The sequence below is a fragment of the Rana temporaria genome, chromosome 8, assembly GCF_905171775.1.
Source record: "Rana temporaria chromosome 8, aRanTem1.1, whole genome shotgun sequence".
Taxonomy (NCBI): Eukaryota; Metazoa; Chordata; class Amphibia; order Anura; family Ranidae; genus Rana; species Rana temporaria.
In genome coordinates, this window is record NC_053496.1 from 82,221,874 (window position 1) to 82,241,217 (window position 19,344).

Here is a 19,344-nt window from a genome sequence, read left to right on the forward strand (position 1 = left end):
ATATAACAAGTGGAGAGACTTTCAGCTGTCAAAAGAAAATATCTGGGCAGTCTGCCAAGTTTTTAACAGGAAACATTGTAACTGACACTTCCTTCTTAGATCAAAGGGATACACTTCTGTGTGTAAAGAAAAAATCTGGGCAGTCTGCGAAGTTTGTAAACAAAATGAAACATTGTAACTAACTAACATTGTAACTAAATTTAACCACTTAAAGTCCAACACTTGTTTCTTAAAGCGGGAGTTCACCCATTTGTAAAAAAAAAAAATTTCTCCCCTTAGCTTCCTGCTCGTTCGGTCTAGGGGAATCGGCTATTTGTATTAAAATATGAGCAGTACTTACCCGTTTTCGAGCTGCATCTTCTTCCGTCGCTTCCGGGTATGGGTCTTCGGGAGCGGGCGTTCCTTCTTGAGTGACAGCCTTCCGAGAGGCTTCCGACGGTCGCATCCATCGCGTCACTCGTAGCCGAAAGAAGCCGAACGTCGGTGCGGCTCTATACTGCGCCTGCGCACCGACGTTCGGCTTCTTTCGGAAAATCGTGACGCGATGGATGCGACCGTCGGAAGCCTCTCGGAAGACTGTCAATCAAGAAGGAACGCCCATTCCCGAAGCCCATACCCGGAAGCGACGGAGAGGATGCATCTCGTAAACGGGTAAGTACAGCTCATATTTTAAAATAAATAGCCGATTCCCCTAGTAAAAACGAGCAGGAATCTAAGGGGGAAAAGTGCCCTCTAAGGGTGAACCCCCGCTTTAAGTTAGAAAGCAATATTATTTGCTAGAAAATTACTTGAAACTGCCAAACATTATATATATTTTAGCAGAGACTCTAGGGAATACAATGGCTATTGCTGCAATATGTTATGTCACACTGCATTTTCCCACTTCAATGAATAATAAAAACCATAAAAACAAAACAGTGAAGTTAGCCCATTTTTTTTTTTAATGTGAAAGATGATGTTACGCCGCAACAATCGTGAGAGAATCGTGATCTATCTTCTAAGCAAAAAAATTGCAATTCTCATTTTAGCCAGAATCGTGCAGCTCTACACCCTGCAACATAAAAAGTGCAAAGACCACCATAGAGTCATTTTCTAGCAAAAAACAAATGATTTTTTTTACATGTAGTAGAGAAGTGTCAGAATTGGCCTGGGTGGCAAGGGGTTAATTACCATAAGTAATATACAAATAATTATTATAAGCACTGTGATCCTATCAGTCTGCTGTAGTGTGTCAGCTTGTATTTATATTGGCCGCTCTGAATATAGCTTCTGACAGGCTGTGCAAGCAGGCCCGTATCTCCGGAACCATAAATGATAGCCGACCCATATTTTAACCAGTTGTGGGGTAGCTCTTCCCATGCCTACCCCTAAATGTGGGGTTTCTGTGACCTCTGGTCATCGAGCTACAACCCCCCAAATTCGATCTTAGAAAAAAAAAAATCTTAAAAAAAAAAAAAAATTTTTTTTTTTTTTTTTTTTTTTTTTTTTTGGGCAAATGGGCCTATCTTGAGAAAGGGGCCTGGAGCTGCAGCTCCATCAGCCCCATTGTTAATCCGGCCCTGCACCCAGGTCTCCCGTGCTGCCTGCCCACTCTCTGATGCTGCCTGTCGCACTTATTGCCTGGCTGCAGGGAGGCCACAGCCGTTTCTGGGCTTTGGGCCCCAGATTCGGGTCTATAGCCCTAAAAGCCACCCCCTAGCAACGCCACTGCCTGAGCCCATTTCTACTGAATATGAACGATGAAGAAAGATACTGAGTTGGTTTTGCAGTCTCTAATGTCTAATATAATCATGTGCACGTAATGAGAAATATTTGTATAAAAATCTGCCTTTGGCGTTTTGGTTAGGCCACCTTCCTTTTCATCATACAGAGACAATATAAAAGAAGTAAACGTATTACGACAATATAATACTCAGCTATTTTTCTATGACCTACGTTGTCTGCAGCATTGACATCAACACCTGAGTACAGTAAAATTCTGATCAGTCTCTCATTCTGTTTGCTCTTTGAAATCTGTAACAGGACACATACATATTAAAAGGGTAATCGCTGTATTGGTGACAAAGTGTACATTGATTTTAGAAGGAAGACCACAAATAGGGTTAAGATTTTTCTAACAATTATTGCACATACTTTCAATCTCATGAGCAATATAGAAACGTGTTTCCTGATAAACATATGTTACAGAATGAAGGGATTGTAGTCATATTTGTGCACTTGCAACAAAACAATTGAGTACTGTCTGTGATACTTTTGCACTGAGGCCGGGTACTCACGACCAAACATGTATGGTGAAAGCGGTCCGTCGGACCGTTTTCACCATACATGTCTGCCAGAGGGCTTCTGTACGATGGTTGTACACACCATCGTACAGAAGTCCGCGCGTAAACAATACGCGGGGCGTGTCCGCGGTGTCGCCGCGTCGATGACGCGGTGTCGCCGCGACAATGACGCAGCGACGTGGGCGGCCCGCCTTTAAAATGCTTCCACGCATGCGTCGAAGTCATTCGACGCATGCGAGGGACGGCGGGCGCCTGGACATGTACGGTAGGTCTGTACTGACGACCGTACATGTCCGAGCGGGCAGGATTCCAGCGGACTGTTTTAAAACAAGTCCAGGAATATTTGTCCGCTGGGAAAAGGCCCGGCGGGCAAATGTTTGCTGGAATTCGGCCCGCTCGCGCCCACACACGACCAAACATGTCTGCTGAAACTGGCCTGCGGACCAGTTTCAGCAGACATGTTTGGTCGTGAGTACGGGGCCTAACAGTTACATTTGCAGGACAAGCTTTCGTCCACATCTTGGACCGAGAATGAAACATCCAGAAATCTTGTCCTAAAAAGGTAACTGAAAATGCAAATACAAAGCGTATCACAGATAGTATTCAGTTGGTTCGTCTTTTTTTTTAATTGACATTTTTTATTAAGGTTTTATATTTTTCCCCTCCCCATACCATATAACATTTTCTAGCAAATTCCCTCTCCTAGCACAAATCTTAGTTCCCCATCCCAACACAAATCCCCTAAATTCACTACTCCTAGCACACCTCCCCAAATGTCCCCTCCTAAAACAATTCTCATCCCCTGCTGCCCCCAGCTTTCCACCTCCCAAAACAAATCCTCTTCCCTCAACCTCCTTGTGGTGCCTCTCCACCTCACATGCTACCACAGTGCCCAGGGCAGCTCCCCCCTGCCCACCCCTTGTCCTGGCCCTGCCTCTAGATAAACCCCTCATGGCCTGATGTCCACACTTGGCAGAGTTTGGTCTGAATATGGCTACCATTGGTTGCAGAAACAAACTGTAACGGTCACCACCATTTACGACCTTCCATCCCATCCACGACAGCTTATCGACACTCCAACCAACAGGACCCGATCCATAAGAATTCCCCCAGACACGAGACACACACCTCTGTGCTTCTGGTTTACAAATGTAAAGACAATTTTAATGGTTTCTTCTCAGTCTTATATACAGTACAACCATGTGACAGTATTCAAAGGGACAATGAGATCTCCATCCCCCTAATCACACACTAAGGCTAATTACTTAAACATTCTAGACAGGTCGGCACCGGCCTATAATTATGTCTAATCACTGCACATTCCTTAATTAACAGCATAACAAACAAACCACCTTCACACACTGAGTTTCCTAGGCAGATGTTTCGTCTCCGCATACAGCTTGACACCTATTCACACCTCTGAGCATCAATAGGTTTTAGACAGTGTTATCACACAATTAAATGTCTTCCAGGAGCCTGACTCAATTAGCATGTCACTAGTCAGGGCTAATCAGAGAATGAGTCACTATTGACTGGTTGGGCCAACATCCTGCAGTATCTCAAAATCCTGCAATACGAACTATCAGTGATGTCAAATCTCATGTAATACATGAATTATGATTCACTTGCCACCCCATGCCCAAACGGCACAGGGTGGACTCAGACCCAAGAGTTATCAGTGACGCTGACACAGGAGTATCCTCCATCCTCACAAAGTCTTTGGGTGTCACGGGTCATTCCATTACACAAACCTTTAACAATACCTTTTCTATACTCACCATGATAGCATATCCAATAAGCATAACCGGCATCAGGATTATAATCAACAAGTAGTCCAGAAAACTGAACCTTTTTCTTACAGCATAGTGCAAACATGTCCTTTCCTTCTGTAATCAGATAAAAAGAAATGGCTTTCAGTTGAAATGTCAGCATGTCACCTTCAGTTACCATTTATGTAATCCAAATATGTTTGATTTGTGGTTAACACTAGTATTGACATTGGAGATTTGTAAAAGGTAGGTTATAACAAATGAGGGGAATGGGATTATTCATATCAAAGTACACTGGTAATCTAAGAGCAGAACTACCTAAATGCAAACAAAATTATTTGGCAATCAGAAATAATCTTTCACTACTCTGTCTGGTTATGAGACATTCCAAGGCTGCAGAAAGATTATAAGAGCTCAGTGTTTTAGAGGGATCTGGTTCTAGCACCAGCATTCCATTGGAAAAATGTTTCTATATAAAACAAAAGAAATTAAAAAAAAAAAAAAAGTGTCACATAGTGTTGCAATCAAATCAAGAGCTCCAGTTTATGATTATTTCAGGTATTTATATAGCGCTGTCAATTTACAGAGCACTTTACATATATATTGTAAATTCACATGAGTCCGTGCCCTCAAGAATCTTACAATCTAGGGTCCTTAAAGGGGTTGTAAAGGTACATTTTTTTTCCCCTAAATAGCTTCCTTTACCTTAGTGCAGTCCTCCGTCACTTACCTCATCCTTCCATTTTGCTTTTAAATGTCCTTATTTCTTCTGAGAAATCCTCACTTCCTGTTCTTCTGTCTGTAACTCCACACCGTAATGCAAGGCTTTCTCCCTGGTGTGGAGAAAGCCTCTTGAGGGGGGAGGGGGCGAGCAGGCAAGTCAGGACACTCTCTACTTTGCAGATAAAGGAGCTGTGTGTTAGTGGACGTCCCGACACTCCTGCTCGCCCCCTCCAACCTCAAGAGGCTTTCTCCACACCAGGGAGAAAGCCTTGCATTACTGTGTGAAGTTACAGACAGAAGAACAGGAAGTGAGGATTTCTCAGAAGAAATAAGGACATTTAAAAGCAAAATCTAAGGATGAGGTAAGTGAAGGAGGACTGCACTAAGGTAAAGGAAGTTATTTAGGGGGGAAAAAAAATTCCTTTACAACCCCTTTAACTCACATTCATACACTTAGTACGGCCAATTTAGACAGGAGCCAATTAACCGCTTGAGGACCGCCGCACGACGATATACGCCGACAAAATGGCACGGCTGGGCACAAGGGCGTACATGTGTGTCCCCTTTAAGATCCCAGCCGTGGGTTGCGAGCCAGTCCTCTCCTCCGTGACCGTACCCGCGGGAACAGCGGACCCGATCGCCTCCGGTGTCCCACGTTCGGGTCATGGAGAGGAAGAACGGGGAGAGGCAAGTGTAAACAAACCTCTCTCCATGCTTCCTAGTGAGCCTGTCACTGATCGTCTGTTCCCTGTCATTGGGGACGATCAGTGACATCACATGCCTAGCCACGCCCCTCCACAGTAGGAATCACTCCCTTAGGGCACACTTAACCCCTACAGCGCCCCCTCCTGGTTAACCCCTTCACTGCCAGTGTCATTTTTACAGTAATCAGTGCATTTTTATAGCACTGCTCACTGTAACACAATGACAATGGTCCCAAAATAGTGTCAAAAGTGTCCGCCATAATGTTGCATTCACGATAAAAAAAAAAAAAAAAAAAAAAAAAAAAAAAAAAAAAATCGCTGATCGCCGCAATTACTATAAAAAAAATATTATTAAAAATGCAATAAAACTATCCCCTATTTGGTAGACACTATAAATGTTGCGCAAACCAATCAAACGCTTATTGCGATTTTTTTTTACCAAAAATATGTAGAAGAATACGTATCAGCCTAAACTGAGGAGAAAAATATGTTTTTTTTAATATATTTTTTGGAGATATTTATTATAGCAAAAAAGTAAAAAATAGTTATATTTTTATAAAAATGTCGCTCTATTTTTGATTATAGCGCAAAAAAAAAAAATACAGCAGAGGTGATCAAATACCACCAAAAGAAAGCTCTATTTGTGGGGAAAAAAAGTACGCTAATTTTGTTTGGGAGCCATGTCGCACGACCGCGCAATTGTCAGTTAAGGCGACGCAGTGCCAAATCGCAAAAAGCGGCCTGGTCTTTAAGCTGCATAATGGTCCGGGGCTTAAGTGGTTAACCTACTTCCCCGTTTCAACCCCCTTTTATATTTCAGAACATCCATTCCATTCCTGATCAGTACCGATTACTTACTCTGATTATATTATATAATTATATAAATATATATATATATATATATATATATATATATATATATATATATATATAATATATATATGTAATTTTTTTTTTTTAAATGTGTAAAATATAATATAAATAAAAATAAAAAAACTACCAACACTATCCACTGCCCTACTGACACCATCCACTATCCTACTGACACCATATGTGTCAGAGTACATAGTATATACACGCAAAATGTATTTATAAGGGTGTTTGTGTGCAAATTATATATATATATATATATATATATATATATATATATATATATATATATATATATATATATATATATACATATACACACACACACACACACACACACACACACACACACACACACACACACACACACACACACCTTTTAGCTTTGGGGTGCACAACCTAATGCAATAAGCTGTGCACACCTATGTTTCTAAGTATAGTAGCACCCCTGCCCTGGGCTGACTAAACTTAGTATATAGCACAAATTTTCTTTTTAGGTCTAACTAGGTTTGTCCCTAAACCTGTCTGATGGACCGTTTTCATCGGACCAAACCAATCGTATGTGGGCCCCATCAGTTATTTATCCATAGGTTAAAAAAAAAAGCAATCTTGTTTTAAATTTAACCGATGGATACCTAACCGATAGAAAAAAAACAATCGTTTGTAGGCACGTCCATCGGTTAAAAATCCACGCATGCTCAGAATCAAGTCGACGCATGCTTGGAAGCATTGAACTTCGTTTTTTTCAGCACGTCGTTGTGTTTTACGTCACCACGTTCTGACACGATCGTTTTTTTAACCGATGGTGTGTAGGTGCGACAGACCATCAGTCAGCTTCATCGGTTAACCAAAGAAAACGGTCCATCAGACCATTCTCATCGGATGGACCGATCGTGTGTACAGGGCTTAAGAGGGACCTCTAGTCCTATGTGTGAGCTACACTGTGAAGGGTTAGAGGTCGTGCCGCCCTTCTTTGCAGGTTTGATGGCCCCTTATGCAAGTTTGAAATCGACATTTGTTTTTATACTGGATGTTTTTTAATTTATATTTGGGTATAATTAAATACACTATGGGCAAATATATTGTTTTTGGTTGGTGACTCCATGCTGATAACTCTGGTACTATCCCCTGGTGGAGTGGAATAGGGCAGTCTGGTCCTGCCATCTTTGGAGCGAGAATGGCGATGCTGGATGCCATTTACACAAAGCGCTTATTGCTGTTCTAGTAATAGACAGCACATCCCTCTGGTCAGTATGTATGTCTACCAATGGTGAAGGATTGGCCCTCCGGGTGTTTCTAAGCATTGGGTGAAGGCTGAAGTGGAGCACTATTAGATATTTTACACCTATTACAATATGAACTATTTATTTCTGTTGTTCTGACAAACTTCAGTTTATGATCACATTTTTGTGAACACTTATTATTTTAGCGCTGACATTTTGTTATAATATGAATGTTTCTACTTCCAGAAAATAACACTGTTTACTTACATTATTTCTGAGGTTTACATCTGCTTTCTTGGATAGTAAGTAATTGACTATTTTGATATGACCTCGACGACAGGCACATATCAGTGGAGTATCACCACCATAATTATCCTTCACATTCAGATTTTTGGGATCTTCTGCTAACATGAGTTCGACATCATCTAGGTCATTGCCATACGCAGCTTGACAAATTGGCTAGTGAAAAAAAAAAAAAAAGTCAATGACATAATAAACACTAATCAAATAGCATTATATTGTAGGATTGGAGAAGTGGCTGAACATGGTTTCTTCCATCCTAAACGTTGATGGCCAACCTCTCCTTTTTAAAAAAAAAAACAGTCCAAGATTCATCTTTTTCCCCCTTACATACACTAGATTACTATAATTGGGACGCCTGCTATTACACGCACATGAACTTTAATGGCATCCCAGTCTTAGTCCGTAGGGTTCAATATTGAGTTAGCTCACCCTTTTCAGCTATAACAGCTTGACTGGCCTGCACAGAGTCCTTACCTCAACCCGATAAAACACCTTTGGGATTAGAGTGGAGACTGTGAGCCAGGCTTTCTCCTCCAACATCAGTGCCTGACCTCACAAATGTGCTTCTGGAAGAATGGCCAAACATTCCCATAGACACACTCCTAAACTTTGTAGACAGCCTTCCCAGAAGATTTGAAGCTCCAATAGCTGCAAAGGATGGGCAAACTCAATATTGAACCCTACGGACCTAGACTGAGAGTTCACAGTAGTTATTATATTTGTACAGTTTATGGCAAGCTTCCCTATAAATTCTGAGAGCTGAAGTGTCAGGTTTATATTGGTCCATTATTTTGGTAACGGTTCAGACACAGGAGACAAATTTAGGGCATTCTTATTACCTCTACTTTAATGGACCAATCACATTTCCCACACCATACATGAATGCACTTGCAAGACGGGTGGGGGTGGGAATTGTTAATGACACCTCAAACCCATCTCGCAAACGCGCTGTATGCACTACTAGATCATTACCATGATATGGTGCGATTAGCAAAAGTAGTGCTTGCAAATTCCAGTGCATTTTGTAGGCCCATTCAAATTAATGTGAGGGAATGCGCACATTCCAAATCAGAACCGGCCCTAAAAGTCTCTGTGTGACAGATTCCAAAAATTACCACCACAAGTCACCAGTACATAAAGAAACACTCCAAGTTGGCATTGGACCCAAAATAATGAAGAGGAATGCTGAGTGTTTAACTGTATTATAGAGTAAACAGTTGTGTATTTGCTTCATTGATTTCAAGGACCCACGTGTCCAGCATCCTTCCAACCAATGAAGTGGGCCGGACACTGACAGTGGGCAGTGCCTGGTGGGGAATGACTAGTTTCCCATCAAATATGCCTGCCTTGCGGTTGACAAAAGAAAGCAGTGGACAACTATGAATCAGAAATACTTCAGGGCTGTTGTGCTTGTTGGCGGTACCGAGACTAATAGAGAACTGACAGACTAGTTCCCCTTCAGGTCTGACTGTAGGGTTGCCACCTCATCCCTTTAAACCTGAACACATTAATTACACAGGTTCTGTGGCTGATTAAGGTGATAATTAAAATCACTTAGGCCCCTTTCACATTGGAGCGGGAGCCGCGGTGGGGGTTTAGCGCCGCTAAAAATAGCGGCGCTATACCGCCGGGATTGCTGCGGGAATCGGCCGCTAGCGGTGCGGTATTAACCCCCGCGGCCGATAAAGGGTTAATACCGCCCTCGGGCTTTCACATTGAGTAGGCAGTGAAGGAGTTTTTCAGGCGGTATAGCAGCGCTATTTTTAGCGCTGTACCGCCTGAAAAACTCCTCAGTGTGAAAGGGGTCTTAGCACCTTGTCTGCAATAAATTAGCCTCAGAACCTGGGTAATCAATATGTGTTTGGGTTTAAAGAGATGAGGAGGCAACCCTATCTTTCTGTCTTGTGATTGATAGCATGGAAGCCACAGTATATTCCATGCATGCTTGCCAATATGTTGGCAAAAATGCATTTTGAGTTTTATAGTTCCCAAGTGTGAATAAGTTGCAAACAATTGTGATTTTTATTTGGAAAAAGGTTGCAATTTTTGTATTTAAGAATTATTAAATCATACCATCAGAATCTCAGAATGAAAAGCTGTGTAATATTTTACTTGTTGGAGGAAATGAACCAAATATGAATAAAAAAATAAAAAAGGATACCAAGGTGGGGCTTGGCAAACCTGTAATATTGTGGTGAAAATTATTTGCATATTTGTAAAATATGTCCATGTGACAGCTTACTGAGGAAAAATGTGAACATACAGGGCGTGCATGCTTTCAATGGGCGACTCTTCCAGCATGGGTGTGTCACTTCAAAATTAATGTCATCTTAACAGCCACAAGTATTCAAGTATAACGCCTTACTTATCAGTCTATACTAGCTTTTCCTGATTTACCAGGGAAACCAAGGATAGATAATTAGATCGTATATAGTTTGCCGATATGTACATAGTAAAGTATTTGCTAACACTCTGCAGAGTGCCCCACCTGAGCCCATCAGACGTATCCCATGTGAGAAGCAATGTCTTATTCTACTGGAATATTTCAGAGCATTCAAATTTATACAGAATAAGAGTTATTCTTCTTTCACGTCCCTGTAGGCAAGTTCAACTGTGTATAGTTAATGGGCCAGATTCTCGTAGATCTCCGGCGGCGTAACGTATCTCCTTTACGTTACTCCGCCGCAAGTTTTACGGGCAAGTGCCTGATTCACAAACCACTTACCTGTAAACTTGCGGCGGCGTAGCGTAAAGTCCACCCGCGCAAGCCCTCCTAATTCAAATGATCCTGGTAGGGGGCGTGGATCATTTAAATTAGGCGTGCTCCTGCGGCGATCATACTGCGCATGCTCCGTCGGGTAAATTACCCGACGTGCATTGCGCTAAATGACGTCACACGGACGTCATTTGTTTTGACGTTAACGTAAATGGCGTCGCGGGAACGACGGCCATACTTAACATTGAGTACGCCACCTAGGGGGCATGTTTATCTTTACGCCGCGTATCGCTTACGGAAACGACGTAAAATCACTACGACGGGCAAGCGTACGTTCGTGAATCGGCGTGACTAGTCATTTGCATATTCTACGCTGACCGCAATGGAAACGCCACCTAGCAGTCAGCGTAGATATTGCACCCTAAGATACAACGGCGCTGGCCGTCGTATCTTAGGCATGTTTAAGTGTATCTCAGTTTGAGAATACACTTAAACATACGACGGCCTTAGATTCGGACTTACGTCGGAGTATCTGCTGATACGCCGGCGTAATTCTATGTGAATCTGGCCCATAGTGGGCCAGCGGCTGGCCCAGGTTGGGGCAAAGGGTTAAATGTTGCAAACTCAGTTCCTGGTCTTTGGGGCTGTGTGCAGCCACAATCAGAGCCTGAGGAAACCCCCACAAACCACTGCAAGAGCAGAGGAAGCTGTAGTGTAATGCTGTGCACCCTGGGAGATGACAAAGCCTCCGGGGAGCGGCAAGGACTTGTAGGAGATGTAGCCCTCACAAAAACTGAGCCTGTGCTGCAATTTTGGTCTTGAACTACAGCTCCCAGCATTACCAGAGCTCTGCAGAGGAGGAAAAGGATAGTCATCGGGAGAATCTAAAACACAATTATACCTTCAGGTCTGTGGGAACGCCATTGTCCAGTCTATGTAAACATATTGTTCATTGGGCTTTGGTTTATGTTACGCCGGGGACCTTCTTTGGCCCAATAGGTGATACAGCGCCTTGTAAAGGTATTCACCCACCTTGGCATTTTCCGGTTTTTATTGCCTCACAACCTGGAATTAACATGGATTGTTTGAGGATTTGCGTAATTTAATTTACAGAACATGCCCACAACTTTGAAGATGTTTTTTTATTTTTTATTATGAAGGAAACAAATAGGACAAACTAACAGAAAAAGTCAATGTGCATGTAGCGCCCCCTTACTTTCAGTATGGGCACTACGCTAAAGTTAGTGGGGAATGGGAGAGTTATTTTGCTCCCATTCACAATTTGCTAAATTGGGACTACTGTCACTCCAGAAACGTCCACTGGGTCAGTCTGTGCTCCAGGGATGCAATACCATCCCTGGCCAGCAGTTGGCACCAGAGGGGTTCAGGCAGAGTAACTTTCCCCATCAGCCAATTAGAGGAGCTTTTCCCTCGCGGGGCATGCTGGGGGAGGGTATATCTGTGACAGGTGTCATATGCTAGGCAAGTTTCGCGGGGTCCCGGTTCCAGGTGCGGCATCCACCTTCAGGGTGCGCGCATCCATGGACCCCGCCAGCGCGGCCCACCAGGCCAGAATTGCAGGCTACATAAAACCTCATCCGGAGGTAAAAGGGGACTCCAGTGACTTACTGGGTCCCCGGTTCTATTGAAAGGATCCCAGGCTGGGTGCCGTTCGATTGGGGGGGGGGGGGTCGGCTTTAGGGGAACCCAGAGGCAGGTTGTCCAACAGGGCTTGAACAAACTAATCGGGGATCTGGTGACCGGAATGTTGACAGGTACGCTTTGCTGTCATCTGGTGACTGACCTATGCTAAAACCTACTGGGAGGATTCGCTCCATTTATCCATCTAGCTCACCTAAAGTAATTGGCCTGTGGCAGATGCCCTAGAGCCAGGTCTGTGAGAGAGATCTGTTCCTCCCAGCAATCTAAAGTGACACCTCGGCTGCCAGACTTGTGAGAGGTGTCTGTCCGGGGGCACTTCACCCACTCAGAAAGGAGTGGCGACGAATCACAAGTTGATACTACTGAGAGCAGAACTGCTCGGTTCATATCCAGGCCTGATATCTCAAGGTTCTCCCTTTCTCCTCATCAACCTTTTCTTCCTATTTGAAGTTGATGTTGGCCGAGTTGGCGAGGAAATAAAGCATTGGAAAACCCTTTATTCACTGTCTGGACCTTCGCTCACTGTTTTGTTCTCCAACTACACCCATACGCCACATTAAGGTAACTCAATATGCTGAAAAAGTTCTGTATTATAAACTCAATTATTAGATCCCTAATCTGGCACTCTAAACCTGCTAGAATAAAACTAGAGCAGTTACATTGTCCGAAAGACGCTGGTGGATTGGCGTTGCCCAATCCCTGTTTTTTTTTACTTAGCCTCACAACTACAACCCATAGCGAGGTTGGTGCGCCCCCCACAAGAGCTGTAATTGAACTTACTGGACTCTTCTGCTGAGGTCCTTAGTTTTACGACGAGGACGGGGATGGCGGATGGTCTGGAGGCCCTGCATTTTAGCAAATTTAATAAACTTTATCCTACCTATGCCCTTATGCAGAAGGTTTGGAATGAGGTTAGGATGATGCAGGGCATCCATGGATTCACTAAATATAGCCCCATTTGGGATAACAATTTGGCATTTCTCACCTATCCCACATCTTCTGAGATGGGAGGCTGAGGTAATCCTCAGGCCTCGTACAGACGAGCGGACATGTCCGATGAAAACGGTCCGCGGACCGTTTTCATCGGACATGTCTGCTAGCAGATTTTGGTCTGATGGTTGTACACACCATCAAACCAAAATCCCTGTGGACAGACAGCGCGGTGACGACACAGCGACGTGCACGAACCCGGAAGTTCAATGCTTCCACGAATGCGTCGAATCACTTCGACGCCATGCGCGGGTTCTCGGGCCAGCGGACATGTCCGATGAGTCGTACTGACCGTCGGACATGTTTCTTAGCATGCTAAGAAACATTTGTCTGCTGGAAACCTGTCCGGTCGGCTGGAAAATTGTCCGGTCGGCCCTACACACGACCGAACATGTCCGCGGACTAGTTTCAGCAGACATGTTCGGTCGTGTGTACGAGGCCTCAGAGTTTAGAGAGACCTTTCAACTCCCCTCCAATATGCACTTCTATTACATCTAACTCCAACATGCAGTCGGAGCTCAGAGGGGAGTGGACCAATGGATTCTACCTCTGTCTTTAATTACTTGTTTGATGTTATCTCCTGGAGCTATGCTACTCAACCTTTTTCATGGGGACTAACCTCTTAAGGCAGTGTCTCAAATTGAATAGGATGTTGGGTTTTTTGAAGAGGAGCAGTGGAAGGAAGCCCTACATGCTGTTCCCCAATGCCCTTTAAATGTGGCTCAGCGCCTGTCACAACTATATATACTCCTGAGGGTCCATTATACACCAGCCAGGTTAGCCTGCATTGGAGTGAACTCTGACTCCACCTGTACTAGATGCAGTAAAGATCATGGGGACTTGATACACCTCTTATGGAAATGCCCAAAGCTTCATCTATATTGAAAAAAATCTTAAACAATGTTAATCGGGTCTTTCAGGTTAAGATCCTTGCTGACCCTAAACATTGCCCACTGGGTATTCTAGACATACTCCCGTTAGAGGATATCCCTAAGCAGGTTATTGCAAGAGTTCTCTTTCAAGCCCAAAAAATTATTCAGAGACACTGGAAATCCACCGAGCCTCGCACGCTGCAGGAATGGATTACTCAAGTAGGTGATACTATTTGATTAGAGAAACTTTTTTATCAACACAGGGTCACAAGGGGCAAATTGGATACATTGTGGATCCCATGGTTAGATGTTTCTGGTCTAGCCCCAGTAGATCTATTCTAGCATTTGATAAAATTTTACCCTGCCTTTCTGAATACCTGGATGGTTGACTATACGGTTGTACTTGCCGATGGGTAATGTTTTATTTGACTGCATAGACAAGAGGGTTATCAATCTGCAAAATGTTTTGTATACTGTACTGAACTTTTATATGTTGAAATCTACAGGTCTAGTGTACTTGTTTTGCTCTGGACCATGCATGTTACATTTTTTTTATTATGCTCAATAAATACTAGGTAAAAATAAAAACAAAAACATGGTGTGGACTTTCCTCTAAGAGACTTCACCTGTGCAGGTAACCTGGGGCAGCCACAGTTAGGAATGGAATGTTATACATGTTTGCCAAGTTACAGTAAACATTGATACAACTGCTCAGAGCCTGGTCTGAAGTTATTCAAGGGGTGCATGTGAGGATTTAGCATATCATCAAAGAACTTGGGTCATTACCACTGTATGGGGTATGTGTAACACCACGGAAGAGGTTCACAATTAACTACAAGGAGAAACAGCAACCAGTCATTGGCAAAGGTTTGCCTGTAGCAAGAGGGTTGGTGCTTGAACTCCCTCCCTAGCTGTCTGTCTCCATCGATCACTGGGAGTGGGCTAGCGATATGGAGATCTATGGCCTGGTCACTTGGTATGGAAAAAGAAGGGTCAAGTGAGCGCACGTATGAGGTCCACGCTATGTGCTCAATAGGGGTGAGCTCCGGAGTTTTCGCACAGTCTACGTGCAGAGCCCGCCAGGATGTCTGCACGGCACTGCGCTAACCACAGGCAGGGAGACATTTCCCGATCCCGATTTCCCGAGCGTCGGGACAATGTCTCCCTGCCTGTGATTAGCGCAGCGCCGTCCAGACTTCCTGGCGGGTTCTGCACGTGGACTGTGCGAACACGCTGGAGCTCATCCCTAGTGCTCAACTGGACCCCTGTTACTGGATGTGAAGTAACAAGAGGTATGCTGATTGGTAAAGTGGGCAGGGGCTCAGCTTGTCTCTCTGAATTCAACGTATACATCAGTACAAGTGTGTAGGACAATGGGACGAAGATGCTTAAGGAGGAACTCCGTATCTTGGATACTACATATATGTGGCTCATCTCTGAGTTAGGAGATTGCCTTAATGTCTGACTTTTCACATGACCACAGCTTCCACCTTGCCCCTGAGCAGGCGTTGGGTGGCGTATTACCCCACATGCAATGATTAGTGCATTCAATGCCTGGCATAATCCAAAGAACACACCCCGAGGGGGAACCTCTCATGTGACCCTTGCTTGGCATCCAACAAGAGAGGGAAACATGGAGAACGTGACAGACAAACTGTCTGCCCCCCCTTACAGACTCATACATACTAGAACTTGGCCCATCGACTAGTGGAATCTGTAGTTAAAGGAGAGAGGTGCATGTGACCGCAAAACACACACTGCTTGTAAACCTAAAGAGTGTAAATTACAGCAAACGCACCTTGTGTGCTTTGGTGGGCGGGGGGGTTTCACATTTAGGGGAAGAGAATTATGATAATATGAAAATCCTTAATTATTTATTTCAAAAAATTTAGAGTTCAGTGTCATTCATTCTAAAAGGCTTTGTTAAACCAAAAGCATTAGAGAATAAGTCAGGAGTAAATAGGTGAAAACTGGGGTAAAAGGTACATTTTGTGCGAAGCTGAGACCACATGAGTGTTGTACATTCAGACCCATTCACTTTTCCTCTGCCACAAAGAAAAGCGACACAGATCTGTCACTGATTAAACCTACAACAACAGAAAACCTGCTCCTACAAGTTAATTTACATTCCCATTGACACCATGGTCTTGAAGTGTATGTAAAAGTCAAAGGATTTTTCTTTTTCTTTTTTACGTTATAAATTGTAGAAGATAATTAAAACTTGTCAGTTGACTTGTTTCTAAGTCCTGTTGGAGAGGTTTTCCCCCTCCCAGAGACACACCAGGAAGTAAAAGGAAATATCTGCAATGAAAGAGGAATTCCTCTCTTAGATATTTGTTACTGGAACAAGTGTCCCCGGTGGACGATTTCCAAATGTTTCCTGTTCTGGTGACAACTGTAAAATGTGGGATTTTTTTTTTATTTTCCGTCTCAATGTCAGACAATGGCCATCAGGCCAAATAGAAAGGGTAATTCTCTCTAATAGGGACACAGACAGCAATAAAAAGTTCTAGCTTTTCCAATCTAAAACGAACCAAAAAATGCTTGTGCTATACATACTGACTGGCAGAATATTGGCATTAGTGAGGTCTTTAGAAATCACCCCCTGTATTGATACGGTCATTGTTTATTCTTTGCACACAGGTGCCGAGGGCTGTATACCACCAGAATTCAGTGTATGGCCCAGATTCACAAAGCACTTACGCCGACATATAACAAGTTACGCCAACATAAGTGCAAATGTGCGCCGTCGTATCTGTGCGCCAGACCCACAAACAGATATGCGCCTAAAACCAGGCTACACCCCGCCAACGTAGCTTGCTTACGCCGGCGTAGGGTGGGCGCACATTTAGGCTGGGTGCATGGTGCCACTCCCATTGATTAGCCATTCAAACATGCAAATGAGGGAAATACGGCGATTCACGAACCTGCGTGTGCCCGACACAGGCTACGCGAGGTGCGAGTAAGTTGTATGTGCGGCGTAAAGTTATTCACCATAAAAGAGGTGCAACCCAGCAGCAGACATGCAACGGTCTGCACCAGGGAACACAAGCCGGCGTATTTTACGTTGGACGTGTGTCAGGCGCAGGGGGATCCGGCGTAGTTTAGGCAGTTGTTCCGACGTGGTTGTGAGCAGGCGCAGGGGGATGCGTCCACGTCACGGCGCATGCGCAGTTCGTGATACGTATCTGTCTGGCGCTCGGCCCATCATTTGCATGGGGTCACGCCCACTTCCACCTACGCCGGCGTACGCCTTCGAATCCCACGCCACGCTGGCGCAGCGTTGGGAGCAATAGCTTGCTGAATGCAATGCTTGCCTCTCCGCGCTACGTTGGCACGGCGTACAGCGTTTGCGCTAGTAGCCTTTACAAATCAATGACAGGCTGACAGGCACACATCCGTGTGGATACATGTGTACAGGGACTGATGTTCGGTCCTGAACGTAAGCTGGTGCCCATCAGTCCCTGTACACATGCATCCATTGGGGTATGAAGTTACATCCGTATAGCCATGGCATCGGTCAGCCTGTCATTGATTTGTACAGGCTGCTGGCCGCAGCTTTACACAAACACCTGTGACTCCTGGGTGCAGAATTATGCTGAATCCTGGCGGTGTACAGCCCTCTGTATCGGTGTGCATAAGCCCTTAACCACTTGCCGCCCACCATATAGCAGAATGACGGCGGCAAAGTGGTTATGATATCCTGAGTGGGTGTCATATGACATGATCAGGATATCACAGCTGGCATGCGTGGCGATCGGAGGTGCTGTGTGTCAGTCTGACACAAAGCAACTCCGATCATGGTGTGAAGCCTCTGACCAATCACAGCTGATCATCGCTTGAACCAGGAAGAGTCGGTAAACGTCTTTCCTCAGTTCACGTTGACAGGGAGAGACGATCGGCGGCTCTCCCTGCCCTCGAGCGGGAGTTTGTGCTGATAACCAGCACAATGATTATCAGCACAGCCCCCATCAAAAGGTTCCAATCAGTGCCCAACACCTGCCAGCCTGTCCCCTAATAAATGCCTGTCAGTACCCACAACAGTACAAATCAGTGCCCTATCAGTAATGCCTGTCAGTGTCCCAAAGTGCCAATTAGTAATGCCTGTCATTAGCTCCTCATCAATGCTGCCTATCCAGTGCCACCTATCAGTGCTAGCTATCAGTGCCGCCTATCAGTGCCCATCAGTTTTTTTTTTTAAATTGTCGGTCTTTTTTTGTTTATAGCGCAAAAACTAAAAACCGCAGAGGTGATCAAATACCACCAAAAGAAAGCTGGGAAGAAAATGATTAAAAAAATTTAGTTTTGGGTACAGGGTAGCATGACCGCACAATTATCGAAAGTGCGACAGCGCTGAAAGCTAAAAATTGTCCTGGGCAGGAAGGGGGAGATAGTGCCCGGTATGGAAGTGGTTAAACCAAAGAGTATTAGACTGGGTCTCTATGGCGCCGGTTCACATATCTCCACGGCTTCAGTGCGAATTTGCACAGGGGTCCTGTGAATGTTTTGGTCCGTTTCAGGTCCGTATTCAGAAAAAAATTCGGGCTGAAATCGGACCTGAAACGGTGAACGGGGACACACCGGACCCCTGCTGTGAGTGGAATGCGAAGATAACGCGAACCCAGCCTAAGATATAATGGACAAACAGCACATCTCAAACATGATAGCTGAAACTGTGTTTTGCCTTCATTGAAATCACACCAACCTCAGAGTATAAGATCCCCATGTCCACAGCGCTTCTTCGGTTTCTGGGTCAGAGGTCCTTCCAGTTATATGGATCTCCTCAAGTGGCCATCAACTGCTTTTAAAAAGGAAGATGCAAAAAAATAAAAAATGAACTGTGAAAGATGAAGCAAGCTCCACTCATAGCATGTCAGTACCTAGGTGGAAGTGTGAAATATCCTGTCATGAAAGAATTGCAGATGATAATGCCCAACCCAGGAGTGTTGTGTTACTCAATAACAAGACAGGACTAGCACGAGTTACAACACTGGCCTCTCCCATTCATTGCTCATAGACATTGCCAGCAGCATGTGGAGCTGCCATGGAAGGGAAATATGACAAATAATAGATAACATATAATTAATCATATCCGGAAAAATATCCTATAGTAGATATCACATCAGGAAAACATATACCTCATATAAACATCGCTTCTCTGTCCTTCCACAGGTATGCTGCTACTTTACACAGCCACCTAACACTGATTGATTGCTCTGTCAATGACCGG

At 44.2% G+C, this 19,344-nt stretch overlaps 1 protein-coding gene across 4 annotated transcripts in view; it reads right to left on the bottom strand.

Moving 5' to 3' along the window:
* Positions 1–19,344, bottom strand: part of ANKRD22 (ankyrin repeat domain 22) — a 34,039-nt gene extending 14,695 nt beyond the window's left edge. Inside the window, exons 1-5 of one of the 4 annotated variants that reach the window (XM_040362098.1) lie at positions 19,253–19,344; positions 18,820–18,915; positions 7,839–8,030; positions 4,061–4,168; positions 1,936–2,013 (exon numbers count right to left, since the gene is read on the bottom strand). In XM_040362098.1, the coding sequence (XP_040218032.1) occupies positions 1,936–2,013; positions 4,061–4,168; positions 7,839–8,030; positions 18,820–18,840 (399 nt within the window). In that variant the 5' untranslated portion in view covers positions 18,841–18,915; positions 19,253–19,344. Of the gene's footprint in view, positions 1–1,935; positions 2,014–4,060; positions 4,169–7,838; positions 8,031–18,819; positions 19,034–19,252 lie in introns of those variants that run through there. The other 3 variants (XM_040362099.1, XM_040362097.1, XM_040362096.1) reach the window with 3 other exon arrangements.